Raw genomic sequence first — 15308 nt, forward strand, 5'->3', positions numbered from 1 at the left:
TTTAATATAAACTACTAGAAATGCTACATGCTTAAAAAACAAGGAGCTCCTTTATTTTCAAATTCTATTAGTAGTTTTATTTTGAAATAACTAATTCATTATTGAAATAAGATGAGTTTAAATAAAAAACACTCTTGAGATTCATACTTGTTAATCAATATAGTAAAATCTCCACTTAAATGAAAATTTGTTTGAAATACATTTTAAAAACTAACATGCAAGAGTGATTTGAACATTATTTTCTATTTTATGTATTATAATTTCCCATTTTTTCTTGATTTGTTTTGTTTTTAAACAGCCAGAGATCACTGTGGAAAATCTTCCCACTTACTTACAACTTCAGAAACCATTACTTATTTTATTTAGTGATGGTGGCATAGATCTTCAGCATGAAAAAACAATACTGAGGCTGGCAAAAAAGAAATACTTGGATTCAGTTACCCCTTGTTGGTTAAATCTGTAGGTATATTTTTATTTTTTAATATGTAAAAAGTAAAGAAAGTAATAAATATTATTAAGTTTTCATTAGGGAATGAAACTACCTTTGGAGTTAATGTTATTAAACCAATATAAAAGTCATCATTTTAGTAATTAACCCGCCTCAGATGGTCTGAGATGATCTTGTTTTAGATTGAATTCTGTTTTACAATAAATTCTTTTTTTTTGCTGTGAGTTTTTTTTCAGCTTTATTCAAGCATAACTGACAAATAAATTTGTAAGATATTTAAAATGTACATTGAGATAATTTAAACACAATGCATACATGTATGCATTGTGAAAAAACTCTTTCATCTAGTTAATTAACACATCCATCACCTCATATATTTGTTTTATAAATGTAAATTTTGGGATGGGGTGGAGTAAGAACATTTAAGTTCTACTCATGTAGCAAATTTCAATGATACAGCACAGTATTATCAACTATAGTCACTGTGTTATACATTAAATCCTTAGATCTTATTCATCTTGCAACTGAGAAGTCTGTTTCCTTTTACCAGTCTCACCTTCTTTACCCCACCCTGCAGTCCCTGGCAACTTTTCTATTCTGTTTCTGAGTTTGACTTTTTTTTTTAGGATTCCACGTATTACTGTTACTGCTGTGTAGCATTTGTCTTTCTCTGTCTGTCTCTCTAAGTATCTTCTTATTTTATAGTTTGTAGCCATTTATAGTTTGTAGAGTGCCTGATGAACTATGGACAGAGGTTCCTGACATTGTACAGGAGACAGGGATCAAGACCATCCCCATGGAAAAGAAATGCAAAAAAGCAAAATGGCTGTCTGGGGAGGCCTTACAAATAGCTGTGAAAAGAAGAGAAGCAAAAAGCAAAGGAGAAAAGGAAAGATACACGCATCTGAATGCAGAGTTCCAAAGAATAGCAAGGAGAGATAAGAAGGTCTTCCTCAGCAATCAATGCAAAGAAATAGAGGAAAACAACAGAATGGGAAAGACTAGAGATCTCTTCAAGAAAATTAGAGATACCAAGGGAACATTTCATGCAAAGATGGGCTCGATAAAGGACAGAAATGGAATGGACCTAACAGAAGCAGAAGATATTAAGAAGAGGTGCAAGAATACACAGAAGAACTCTACAAAAAGATCTTCACGACCCAGATAATCACGATGGTGTGATCACTGACCTAGAGCCAGACATCCTGGAATGTGAAGTCAAGTGGGCCTTAGAAAGCCTCACTACGAACAAAGCTAGTGGAGGTGATGGAATTCCAATTGAGCTATTCCAAATCCTGAAAGATGATGCTGTGAAAGTGCTGCACTCAATATGCCAGCAAATTTGGAAAACTCAGCAGTGGCCACAGGACTGGAAAAGGTCAGTTTTCATTCCAATCCCAAAGAAAGGCAATTTCAAAGAATGTTCAAACTGCCACACAATTGCACTCATCTCACATGCTAGTAAAGTAATGCTCAAAATTCTCCAAGCCAGGCTTCAGCAGTACATGAAGCATGAGCTTCCAGATGTTCAAGCTGGTTTTAGAAAAGGCAGAGGAACCAGAGATCAAATTGCCAACATTCACTGGATCATCAAAAAAGCAAGAGAGTTCCAGAAAAGCATCTATTTCTGCTTTATTGACTATGCCAAAGCCTTTGTGTGGATCACAAGAAACTGTGGAAATTCTGAAAGAGATGGGAACACCAGACCACCTGAGCTGCCTTTTGAGAAATCTGTATGCAAGTCAGGAAGCAACAGTTAGAACTGGACATGGAACAACAGACTGGTTCCAAATAGGAAAAGGAGTACATCAAGGCTATATATTGTCACTCTGCTTATTTAACTTATATGCAGAGTACATCATGAGAAATGCTGGGCTGCGAGAAGCACAAGTTGGAATCAAGATTGCCAGGAGAAATATCAATAACCTCAGATATGCAGATGACACCACCCTTATGGCAGAAAGTGAAGAGGAACTAAAAAGCCTCTTGATGAAAGTGAAAGTGGAGAGTGAAAAAGTTGGCTTAAAGCTCAACATTCAGAAAACGAAGATCATGGCATCCGGTCCCATCACTTCATGGGAAATAGATGGGAAAACAGTGGAAACAGTGTCAGACTTTATTTTTTGGGGCTCCAAAATCACTGCAGATGGTGACTGCAGCCATGAAATTAAAAGATGCTTACTCCTTGGAAGGAAAGTTATGACCAACCTAGATAGTATATTAAAAAGCAAAGATATTACTTTGCCAACAAAGGTCTGTCTAGTCAAGGCTATGGTTTTTCCAGTGGTTATGTATGGATGTGAGAGTTGGACTGTGAAGAAAGCTGAGCGCCGAAGAATTGATGCTTTTGAACTGTGAAACTCTTGAGAGTCCCTTGGACTGTAAGGAGATCCAACCAGTCCATTCTGAAGGAGATCAATCCTGGGTGTTCTTTGGAAGGAGTGATGCTAAAGCTGAAACTCCAGTACTGTGGCCACCTCAGGCGAAGAGTTGACTCACTGGAAAAGACTCTGATGCTGGGAGGGATTGGGGGCAGGAGGAAAAGGGGACGACAGAGGATGAGATGGCTGGATTGCATCACCGACTCAATGGATGCGAGTCCGAGTGAACTCCAGGAGTTGGTGATGGACAGGGAGGCCTGGCGTGCTGTGATTCATGGGGTTGCAAAGAGTCGGACACAACTGAGCAACTGAACTGAACTGACTGAGCCATTTAATTTTGAGCTGACATGATCAGATACTTGACTATACTTTGAAAGAAATATATATTGATTATATCAGGACAAAATTGATGATCCTGTGGACTGTGTCTGTTTTTTTATTAAAACTCTCATGCTGCCATTTTTCTCCTAAGAGATATACAGTACATACCTCATGTTAAAAGAAACATTTTACGATTCTGATTACTAGTAATGTAGTTATAGACTTTTTGATTTTTAGGACTTATTTCCGTAAAATAAACTTCCTGGTATGGTGCTGTATTTAAAGGTGAATGTTTTACAAACTGTTGTTCTTGTTATTTTGCTATAGAAAGAAATATTCATTAACATGTTCAGTTGCTCTCTTTTCTAGGAAGAAGACACCAGTGGGGAAAGGAGTCTTACAGGCATATTTTGGTACCCTGCCTCCCCTTCCTCTTCTTGTTGTGGTGAATCTGCATTCAGGTGGCCACGTGTTTGCATTTCCTTCAGACCAGGCTGTCACTAAACAGAACCTTTTATTGTGGCTGAAGAAATTAGAAGCAGGACTGGAAAGTCCTATCAGTAAGTTTCCTGTTTTAATGTGTACAATTTGACATTTTGTTTCATGGATTTTTAAACTTGAATTATAGCTGATGAATGCTAGAATTAATTGAATTGTAATGTTTGTAAATATTCTAAGTATTAATATGCTGATAGCATTGTCCATACAGTCTGCTCTATGGTGGATATTCTTACCCACAGAAAATGAGTGCTGTTATATTAAACTTAATAATAGCTAAACATTTATTGAATGCTCAGTAGGTATCATGCACAAAGTTACATGCTTCACATACATTATCTCCTTTATTCTCACAGGAGTCATAGGACATACCTGTAGAAGAGCTAAATAACTAGTTCAAAGTCATATAATTAACCAGTAAATGAGGAAACTTGGATTTCAACATGGCTCTGTTGTACTCCAGAGCCAGAATTTTGAACCACAAGAAAATAAATCTTGGCCCAGAATTCACAATGCTGGTTTTATGACATGCCATGAAAGTGAAAGTGTAGTTGTTCAGTGGTATCCAACTCTTTGCGACCCCATGGACTGTAGCCCACCAGGCTCCTCTGTCTATGGAATTCTCTAGGCAAGAATACTGGAGTGGATTGCCATTTTCTTCTCCAGGGGATCTTCCCGACCCAGAGATCAAACCTGGGTCTCTTGCATTGCAGGCAGATTCTTTACCGTCTGAGCCACAAGGGAAACCCAAGACATGACATGCCATAGTTGCTATTTTTCTAAAACCACTGTGGGTTTGTACTTGTGGCATAGATATGTTGGTTAGTTTATGTACAGTTGTGGCAACAAGCCTGTTGCTATAATTTAATTAACATGTAATAACCTAGATCATTAGTCTGTTGAGGAAATAGTGATGTTATGAAGTTTCCTAAGGCACTTGTAAAGGTTTTGTTATTGGAAAGCAAATGAACTATTTTATAATAACATTTGATGCTGTTCATGACTGAGTTCTGAAATAAGTTTGTGTATGTGTGTATGTGAACACATGTGAATATATGTGTACATGCACACACACAATTCTGGTGTATAAACTCCAATTCAGTGTTACTCTATCTCTCAGCTTGCATTTTGTGAATCTATCACTATGTATGTTTATGCATATTTAATCATATTCTTGAATTTATTTAAGTGTCAATCGTTGCAACATTCTTTTTCTTCCCAGGAGGTCTATCCATTTCATTTTTGTTAAATTAGGCAGTTTTAACTAAATTCTTATGTCTAAATAGTCTATAGATATTTGGATATTGAAATACAATTCACATACCATAAAGTACACTCTTTTAAAGTGTATAATTCGATGTGTTTTGGTGTTTTTTGTTGTTGTTGTTGTTATATTCGCAAGATTGTACCATTCACAACCATTACCACTACTGAATTTTAAAATATTTTCATCACCCCCAAAAGAAACTCTGTACCCATTCACAGTCACTCTCCATTCTCCCCTCTTTTCATTCCCTAACCACTGATTTATCTTCTGTCTTTCTGGATTTGTCTAGTCTAGACATTTCTTTTTTTTTTTAATATAAATTTATTTATTTTAATTGGAGGTTAATTACTTTACAATATTGTATTGGTTTTGCCATACATCAACATGAATTTGCCACAGGTATACACGTGTTCCCAATCCCGAACCCATATGGGGAGGGAGGATATTCCCTCCTCCCTCCCCATACCATCCCTCTGGGTCGTCCCAGTGCACCAGCCCCAAGCATCCTGTATCCTGCATTGAACCTAGACTGGCGATTTGTTTCATATATGATATTATACATGTTTCAATGCCATTCTCCCAAATCATCCTACCCTCTCCCTTTCCCACAGAGTCCGAAAGACTGTTGTATACATTTGTGTCTCTTTTGCTGTCTCACATACAGGGTTATCGTTGCCATCTTTCTAAATTCCATATATATGCGTTAGTATACTGTATTGGTGTTTTTCTTTCTGTCTTAACTTCAGTCTGTATAATAGGCTCCAGTTTCATCCACCTCATTAGAACTGATTCAAATGTATTCTTTTTAATGGCTGAGTAATACTCCATTGTGTATATGTACTACAGCTTTCTTATCCATTCATCTGCTGATGGACATCTAGGTTGCTTCCATGTCCTGGCTATTATAAACAGTGCTGCGATGAACATTGGGGTACACGTGTCTCTTTCAATTCTGGTTTCCTCGGTGTGTATGCCCAGCAGTGGGATTGCTGGGTCATAAGGCAGTTCTATTTCCAGTTTTTTAAGGAATCTCCACACTGTTCTCCATAGTGGCTGTACTAGTTTGCATTCCCACCAACAGTGTAAGAGGGTTCCCTTTTCTCCACACCCTCTCCAGCATTTATTGCTTGTAGACTTTTGGATTGCAGCCATTCTGACTGGCATGAAATGGTACCTCATTGTGGTTTTGATTTGCATTTCTTTGATAATGCGTGATGTTGAGCATCTTTTCATGTGTTTGTTAGCCATCTGTATGTCTTCTTTGGAGAAATATCTATTTAGTTCTTTGGCCCATTTTTTGATTGGGTCATTTATTTTTCTGGAATTGAGCTGTAGGAGTTGCTTGTATATTTTTGAGATTAGTTGTTTGTCAGTTGCTTCATTTGCTATTATTTTCTCCCATTCTGAAGGCTGCCTTTTCACCTTGCTTATAGTTTCCTTTGTTGTGCAGAAGCTTTTAAGTTTAATTAGGTCCCATTTGTTTATTTTTGCTTTTATTTCCAATATTCTGGGAGGTGGGTCATAGAGGATCCTGCTGTGATGTATGTTGGAGAGTGTTTTGCCTGTGTTCTCCTCTAGGAGTTTTATAGTTTCTGGTCTTACGTTGAGATCTTTAATCCATTTTGAGTTTATTTTTGTGTATAGTGTTAGAAAGTGTTCTAGTTTCATTCTTAGATAAGTGGTTGGCCAGTTTTCCCAGCACCACTTGTTAAAGAGATTGTCTTTAATCCATCGTATATTCTTTCCTCCTTTGTCAAAGATAAGGTGTCCATAGGTGCGTGGATTTATCTCTGGGCTTTCTATTTTGTTCCATTGATCTATATTTCTGTCTTTGTGCCAGTACCATACTGTCTTGATGACTGTGGCTTTGTAGTAGAGCCTGAAGTGAGGCAGGTTGATTCCTCCAGTTCCATTCTTCTTTTTCAAGATAGCTTTGACTATTCGAGGTTTTTTGTATTTCCATACAAATTGTGAAATTATTTATTCTAGCTCTGTGAAGAATACCATTGGTAGCTTGATAGGGATTACATTGAATCTATAGATTGCTTTGGGTAGTATACTCATTTTCACTATATTGATTCTTCTGATACATGAACATGGTATATTTCTCCATTTATTAGTGTCCTCTTTGAGTTCCTTCACCAGTGTTTTATAGTTTTCTATATATAACTCTTTAGTTTCTTTAGGTAGATATATTCCTAAGTATTTTATTCTTTTCGTTGCAATGGTGAATGGAATTGTTTCTGTAATTTCTCTTTCTATTTTCTCATTATTAGTGTATAGGAATGCAAGGGATTTCTGGTATTAATTTTATATCCTGCAACTTTACTATATTCATTGATTAGCTCTAGTAATTTTCTGGTGGAGTCTTTAGGGTTTTCTATGTAGAGGATCATGTCATCTGCAAACAGTGAGAGTTTTACTTCTTCTTTTCCAATTTGGATTCCTTTTATTTCTTTTTCTGCTCTGATTGCTGTGGCCAAAACTTCCAAAACTATGTTGAATAGTAATGGTGAAAGTGGGCATCTTTGTCTTGTTCCTGACTTTAGGGGAAATGCTTTCAATTTTTCACCATTTAGGATAATGTTTGCTGTGGGTTTGTCATATATAGCTTTTATTATGTTGAGGTATGTTCCTTCTATTCCTGCTTTCTGGAGAGTTTTTATCATAAATGGATGTTGCATTTTGTCAAAGGCTTTCTCTGCATCTATTGAGATAATCATATGGCTTTTATTTTTCAATTTGTTAATGTGGTGTATTACATTGATTGATTTGCGAATATTGAAGAATCCTTGCATCCCTGGAATAAAGCCCACTTGGTCATGGTGAATGATCTTTTTATGTGTTGTTGGATTCTGATTACTAGAATTTTGTTAAGGATTTTTGCATCTATATTCATCAGTGATATTGGCCTGTAATTTTCTTTTTTTGTGGGATCTTTGTCAGGTTTTGGTATTAGGGTGATGGTGGCCTCATAGAATGAGTTTGGAAGTTTACCTTCCTCTGCAATTTTCTGGAAGAGTTTGAGTAGGATAGGTGTTAGCTCTTCTCTAAATTTTTGGTAGAATTCAGCTGTGAAGCCGTCTGGACCTGGGCTTTTGTTTGCTGGAAGATTTTTGATTACAGTTTCAATTCCGTGCTTGTGATGGGTCTGTTAAGATTTTCTGTTTCTTACTGGTTCAGTTTTGGAAAGTTGCACTTTTCTAAGAATTTGTCCATTTCTTCCACGTTGTCCATTTTATATAAAAGGAGTCATACAACATGTGGCTTTTTGTGTCTGGCTTCTTGTGTAGGTTTTTAAGGATCATCAGTGTTGTAGCATGAATCAGTGGTTCATTCCTTTTTATGGATATTCCATTGGATGGATATATCCCATCATCAGTTGATGTACATTTATACTGTCTCCATTTCTTGCTATTATAAGTAATGCTGCTATGAACATTCATGTACATGTTTTTCTATCAACTGTACAGATGTCTTATGCCAGTTACCCCACTGTCTTGAATACAACATCTTTGAAATAGGTTTTCAAACTGGGAAATTTGATTCCTCCAACCTTGTTCTTTGTATGCAAGATTATTTTGGCTATTCTGGGTCCTCTTGGATGGTATTTTTAAGTCTTAGTTTTCTGAGACAGTGTATTAGTTTTAGCATTTAGAAATGTAAAAAAGTAACTAAATTGACTATTTGGTTTGTCATAATCTGAAAGAAGCCTCTCTGTGGTTGTCATCACTCACTGATGGCCTCTTCATTCTAACCACACAGCAGAGGGGTCCTTTCAGGCACAGCTCTTGAACTCTTCAGATAGGCTGCATTCTCTGTCCGCATTGCTTTTTTTAGAAGCATCTGAGTGCTGTCATTTTGCAGTTGCTGTGACACAGAGGCCTCATGGACTCTGACTACATCAGACAGGATATGTAAGTCAGGCCAGAGTACCTCTCCACTGAACAGTTTTTAAAAAGGTCATGTGATGTTTAGAGATAAACCTGAACTTCTGACCCAGCTTCCTTGACTACTAACTGTGTTTTTTTTTCCCCTTATTTCCTCCCGATAGTCCCTACTCTATGTTACAGTTATTTCAAAAATTAAAATTAAGTGTGCAGAGACATACGTTTAAAGTGTAAAACCTACAGTATTTATTATTCTTCGTATAAAGATCCTTTCCTACAAGGGGCCTCCTTAGGGGCTTTGATTTCTCAACTGAAACCATTACCAAGGATCAGAATTATTCTTCTGAGTTTCCTGAGAGATTAGTATTTCTTCCATTGCAATGATGGTGATGTCTCTGGTTTCCATTATTTCTTTGTATCACGGCTCCTGATCTTAAGTTATTCCTGCAGCCTCTGCAGCAGGGAAGAAGCCAAGGTCCACGCAGGACCTTTCTGTCTGGCGGCCCGTCCTCCGTGCTGCCAGGACCTGCTCTCACTACATCCTGGGAGGCAGGTCTGAGACACGAATGTTGCAGCTACCCTTAGGAAAGCCCGCGTCTGTAACACGGTGCCACTGGTCTCCGCCTCACCTTGCTTGCTGCACATCTTAATTTCTGTGAAATTGTGACCACTGGCTGTTGTTACTTGACATTTACACTTAATTTTGGTCAAGTTCTCTGACCTTTCTAGGACTTGGTTTTCTCATATATAAAGTTGGGATAATAATTGTACTTACCTCATGAGGTTGTAAGGATTAAATACATAATTCCTGATACATAGTAAAGCCTCAGTCAGTGTTAGTCATTATTATTATTATCATTATTAATTTGATAATAGTGTCTTTCTTGTCCATATGTGAGGAGAGTACAGTTTTATTTAAGATCTTTGTAGCATTCCTGAGGAAATATTGAGCAGAATTAGAATGTCCAGTTTCAGGCATTTTGTCATTGTCTCAGACCACTAGGCTGCTGCTGCTGCTGCTGCTAAGTCGCTTCAGTCGTGTCCGACTCTGTGTGACCCCATAGACGGCAGCCCACCAGGCTTCTCCATCCATGGGATTTTCCAGGCAGAAGTACTGGAGTGGGGTGCCATTGCCTTCTCCGAATAGGCTGCAGTGCTTACCATGAAAATAAACATTGCTAAATCTTTGCTGTGCTTTAAATTGGACTTCTCTTAAAGATACTTCATCTGCATATTGCACAGTACAGTTATTTTACTTCTTACCTATTCATTATATTCAAGAAACTATTTTATCTATTTGTCACTGTTGACACTGACAGCAGACTATATTTGAGTCTGTTATCTGGGCAACACTGTAATTTGAAACATCAGTTACAGGGGTAACTTAAATGTAGTACCTTGCTGATGTACCACGGATTTCATATTCTTGAGCCTGAGTGAAGAAATCATATCAATGAGTATAGATATACATATGTACTGATGCAGGTTTTTGTTTGTGTTTTAATCCCAAATTAGAGTTTGTATGAATGTCCTAAGCTTTTATTTGATTTATGAGAGATGCTTGAGTTTTTACTTTATGAGCTTTACTTTCTTTTCATATAACAGTATATAGATTCTTTCATTGGAATTTAATTTTTAAATGTTTAGTTTGCATCTTTCCTTATGTAATTTCTCAAGTAGTATTTTGAATAGGCATATAAACTCTGAAATTGTGTGAAATCTGTTTACTAAATGGAGTAAAGCTAGTCTATTTATCCCATATATATGTTATCAGCTTAAATCCTTTTTCTTCTTTTAATGACCAATATTTTAAAATAAATGTTAAGACTCACTGCCATGAAGCCCTCCTAAGTAATTCTAATCACTGCCTGTTTATAGTACAGTTGATTCCATAGCAATCTTCCAAAACAGAAAATGCTTTAAAATATGAGATATTTTTCTAAATTATATATATATATATGTGGTCCAAAACTTTTCTAAATTTCAATGTATATAAAAAAATATATATATATATATATATATATATATGGTCCAAAATTTTTATCTGGAATGATTTGTAGTTACAGTACTTTGGGGATAAAGACAGGAGGAAGGAGGGAAGCAAGAGACTTCTTCATTTTAACTTGTCCCTGGCTATATGTAATCTCATTACACATATTGCTATTTTTTAACCCTCAGTAAGGGTTAACAGCAGTGAGATTATGAACCTTTATGTTTTTTGCCTATTAATACCTGTCTTTATTTAAAATAGCACAGCCTATAAATGAAAATGTCTGGTACTGACAAATGTATCAAGTTTCTTAGATGATGATAATAAAATGTAGCTTTCCCATAGATAAAGAAAACCAATAAGGCCTTCACTCCTGTAAATATATTTTTCAAAAGAAAACATTTTCTAGTATATTCATGTGATGGGATTTTATATCTGTTCCTCTTTAATCCTTGATTCTACCTTCCTTGCAGAAGTTTTACCTGCTCAGGAATGGAAACCTCCTCTGCCTGCTTATGATTTTCTAAGTATGATGGATGCGGCAGCATCTGAGCATCTTGCTAGGAAAGTTCCCGAGTGTATAAAAGAAACTGACATGCATGAAAGTGATAAAGAACAGCCTGACGATAAATCTGCCATCACAGAGGAATCGATTGGAACTTCGAAAATGAAGCATTCGAGCAGAAGTAGTTGGCTTGAAGAAATCAAAAAACCGCTCAGGCATGATAATCAAGAATTATGATACTCAAAAGTGAGCTAATTTTATAGGGCTGTGAAAAGCTTCCCAAAGTCTTTTTGGCTCGTTTGATAGACTTGAGAATTTATTTCACTAAAAAGTAATACTGAATCATTTCAAGTTTCTAGATCAGGGCTGTTCAATGAAATATAATGTGCAATATATGTAATTTAGAATTTTCTGTAGCCACATTAATATAAAACTGAGCAGGTGTAATTAATTTTATTTCACCCAATTTAAGTATACCACCCCAAAATAGTTCATTTAACATAAAAATTGTGAGTTATTTTACATTCTTTTTTTGTATCAAGTCTTCAAAATCCAGTGCACATTTTACGCTTACTACACATCTCACTTCAGAGTAGCTACGTTTCAAGTGCTCAGTAGCCACATATGGCTGGTGACACAGGTGAAGCCATACATATTCATGTAAACTCCACTCCCATCCAGTCTGCCACACAATATGGAGCAGAGTTCCTTGTGCTATACAGTTGGTCTTTCTTGGTTATTTATTTTAAACATAGCAATGTGTACATGTCCATCCCAAACTCCCTAACAACCATAAGTTCATTCTCTAAGTCTGTGAGTCTCTTTCTATAAAACCAGTGTTTCTTAATCAGGGGAGAGTTTTGCCCCCAGAGGGGGCATTTGATAATGTCAAGAGGCATTTTTGATCATCGTTACTAGGGGCATTACTGGTGTATAGTGGGGCTAAGTAGAAGCCAGGGATGCTAATAAGCATCTTACAACGCATTGGACAGCTCCTCCCGCCCCAAACAAAGAATTGTCCTGCCCAATTGTCAATAATCCCAAGTTTGAGTTAAACTAATCTGGGCAAACTGTTAAATTCCCTTATATTTTTAAAGTAATGAAATAACCCTAAAAAGAATGCAGAGTAAGATATATATAATATATATTATGTTATATATGTTATATAATGATTCTCTTATATATAATAATATATATTACATATAATATATATATAATTCTCATATATATACAGTTGCCCCTTAGACCAACCCAGATGTGAACTGCACCATTCTACTTACATGTAGATTTCCTTCACTGAATACTTTCTACAGTACTATCGCGTCCGTGGTTGATTGACTCTGCAGATGTGGAACCATGGATATGGAGGGCTAACTGTAAAATCGCTGTTTGTTCGGGGGTTGGCTCCCCTAAACCCCACATTATTCAAGGGTCAACTGTATATTTCATTGTAACATAGAGCATTTGCTCCTCCCAGCACCCTTCCTAGATGTTTTTGTTATGACATGTAATCTGTATTATTTCAGTTCATTCTCATTTGTTTTTTATTTCTTACATGGGAGATACGAGAGTGAACTCCAAATATAGCTTGTATAGTAAAATGTCACCAGCCTAACCATTAACTGCAAGCACATAAAAACTTGAAATCAATTAGTCATTGTACCATAGCCAGAAATTTTGACAGTTATTAATATGTGTTTTTAAAATAATTTTAAATAAAGTATCTGGATTTCAGGCTACCTTTAAAAGCTTCCTGTGGCCTCTGTCATGCTGTCTGTTGGACCACTTTCCCTGTATCAGTAGCATTTCTTTGGTTGCAAGCAACAGAAATTTAGCTTTGATTAACTTAAGCAAAGTAAGAATATTGGTAATTCATAGAGTTAAGCTATGCTTTGAAAAAATACAAACAAAAGCTGTTTGGGGATTTGTATAGCAGGAACCAACCAGCTCAGTAATTTTTCTGTCTTTCTCTCCAGCTGTTTTTCTGTCTTTCATGTCTCAGGGACTCCTGGGAATGTTGGTTAGGGGAAGACTAACTGGCAGCCCTAACCAGATTTCCACAATACAGAAGAGGTGAGCCTTACAGAAGAAATCTAGATTCTGTTTGCTAAGAAAAGGGAGCATGGGTGTGGAGAGGGGAAAAAAAAAACAGCAAAGAGAAAATCTGTGAATCCTCAAAACACCACTTGCTGTGCTCCTACCTAGCCTTTTATCCTTTTCAGGAGTTTCTGTCACATCCTCCTGTTGATCTGTAAGAGTTTCAGACGTTCTCTCTCTACCTTCAAGTGTTGAAGTTTTCCTATGTGTCTCCCTGAATCTCTGTAAAAGTTGGCCAGTGCATATGTACTTTCTGAGTAACATTTCATTCCTCATGAATCAAATTATTTTACCGTCTCCTGACTCACCTATGCTGGAAGAAACATCCTTGGTCCAGCCCTTATGATGAAATATTTCATTCATTTCACATTTCCTGGAGTTCATTACCCAAACTTATGCTTCTTTTAAAAACTAACTAAACATGCCTAGGCAGAACATTATATTCAAAGATCTGTAAGTGTCTATCATTGGTAATAGAAAATAATCAAATAGGTATACCTTGGGAGTTGTGCTTCCATTTAAGATGTCGAAAGCTGCAAGAGAATGTTCCTCCCATCTTAATAAGAAAACAAAAATGAAAACTTTTCTATTACACATCAGAGAAGGCAGCCAAAGGAACTGAATTCCAGAATGACAGGCCTCTTAGAATACATGAACTGTTTCACCTTTGGCAGAGAATAGGAGGCTGCCAGTAAAGACACTTGGAAAGATCTAAGATGTGTCCCTGCCTGCAACTTACAAGTTAGCTTGCCACAGTTTCTTGTATCAGAGACAAGGGACTTCATTACTTAACCTAGTAGTATCAATCAGTGTCAGTATCTGTGCTGGTTCCCTGATCCCCAGTCCCATAGGGCAATGAGAAAAGGGCCAGGTGACACCTATACATGCAGTGGGTTGCATTTCAGGGAGGTACTCTGAGCTGCAGGAACCTAAATATTTTATAATGAGTGTTAAGCATGCTGGTCCTTTGCTCTGGAGGGAGACATCTTCATTATAGTAGAAAGTAATCAAATGTGTCTCTTCCCAAGGAAGATGCTATCTCTTTTTACTCAAGCTGAGAAGGTGGTTGAGACAGAACAGAGGCAGTCAGTGCCTCTCCATAGATCATGCACAAACATGAGAGACCCATGAAAAAATATCTCCCAACAAAAATCAGCTAAACTTTTGAAGAATTTAGGGGCAAGTATGGACTGAATATTAGCTTAGAGTAAGTGGGAGCTTATCTCTCCTTGCTATTCTTTGGCACTCTGCATTCAGATGCTTATATCTTTCCTTTTCTCCTTTGCTTTCCACTTCTCTTCTGTTCACAGCTATTTTTAAGGCCTCCTCAGACAGCCATTTTGCTTTTTTTGCATTTCTTTTTCTTGGGGATAAGAAAGCCTTCCTCAGTGATCACTGCAAAGAAATAGAGGAAAACAATAGAATGGGAAAGACTAGAGATCTCTTCAAGAAAATTACAGATACCAAGGGAACATCATGCAAAGATGGGCTCGATAAAAGACAGAAATGGTATGGACCTAACAGAAGCAGAAGATATTAAGAAGAGGTGGCAAGAATACACAGAAGAACTATACGAAAAAGATCTTCATGACCAAGATAATCAAGGTATGATCACTTACCTAGAGCCAGATATCCTGGAATGTGAAGTCAAGTGGGCCTTAGGAAGCATCACTACAAACAAAGCTAGTGGAGGTGATGGAATTCCAGTTGAACTATTTCAAATCCTAAAAGATGATGCTGTGAAAGTGCTGCACTCAATATGCCAGCAAATTGGAAAACCCAGCAGTGGCCACAGGAGTGGGAAAAGTCAGTTTTCATTCCAATCCCAAAGAAAGGCAAAGCCAAAGAATGTTCAAACTACCGCACAATTGTACTCATCTCACATGCTAGTAAAGTAATGCTGAAAATTCT

General features: G+C 36.9%; 1 protein-coding gene across 1 annotated transcript in view; it reads left to right on the forward strand.

Moving 5' to 3' along the window:
- The window catches only part of TXNDC16 (thioredoxin domain containing 16), a 92823-nt gene extending 79784 nt beyond the window's left edge, over positions 1-13039 (forward strand). Inside the window, exons 19-21 of the mRNA XM_061430076.1 lie at positions 299-459; positions 3520-3710; positions 11269-13039. Coding sequence (XP_061286060.1) covers positions 299-459; positions 3520-3710; positions 11269-11537 — 621 coding nt within the window. The 3' untranslated portion in view covers positions 11538-13039. The remainder of the gene's footprint in view (positions 1-298; positions 460-3519; positions 3711-11268) is intronic.
- Positions 13040-15308: the final 2269 nt, after the last annotated feature.

This window comes from Bos javanicus, chromosome 10 (genome assembly GCF_032452875.1).
Source record: "Bos javanicus breed banteng chromosome 10, ARS-OSU_banteng_1.0, whole genome shotgun sequence".
Lineage (NCBI taxonomy): Eukaryota > Metazoa > Chordata > Mammalia > Artiodactyla > Bovidae > Bos > Bos javanicus.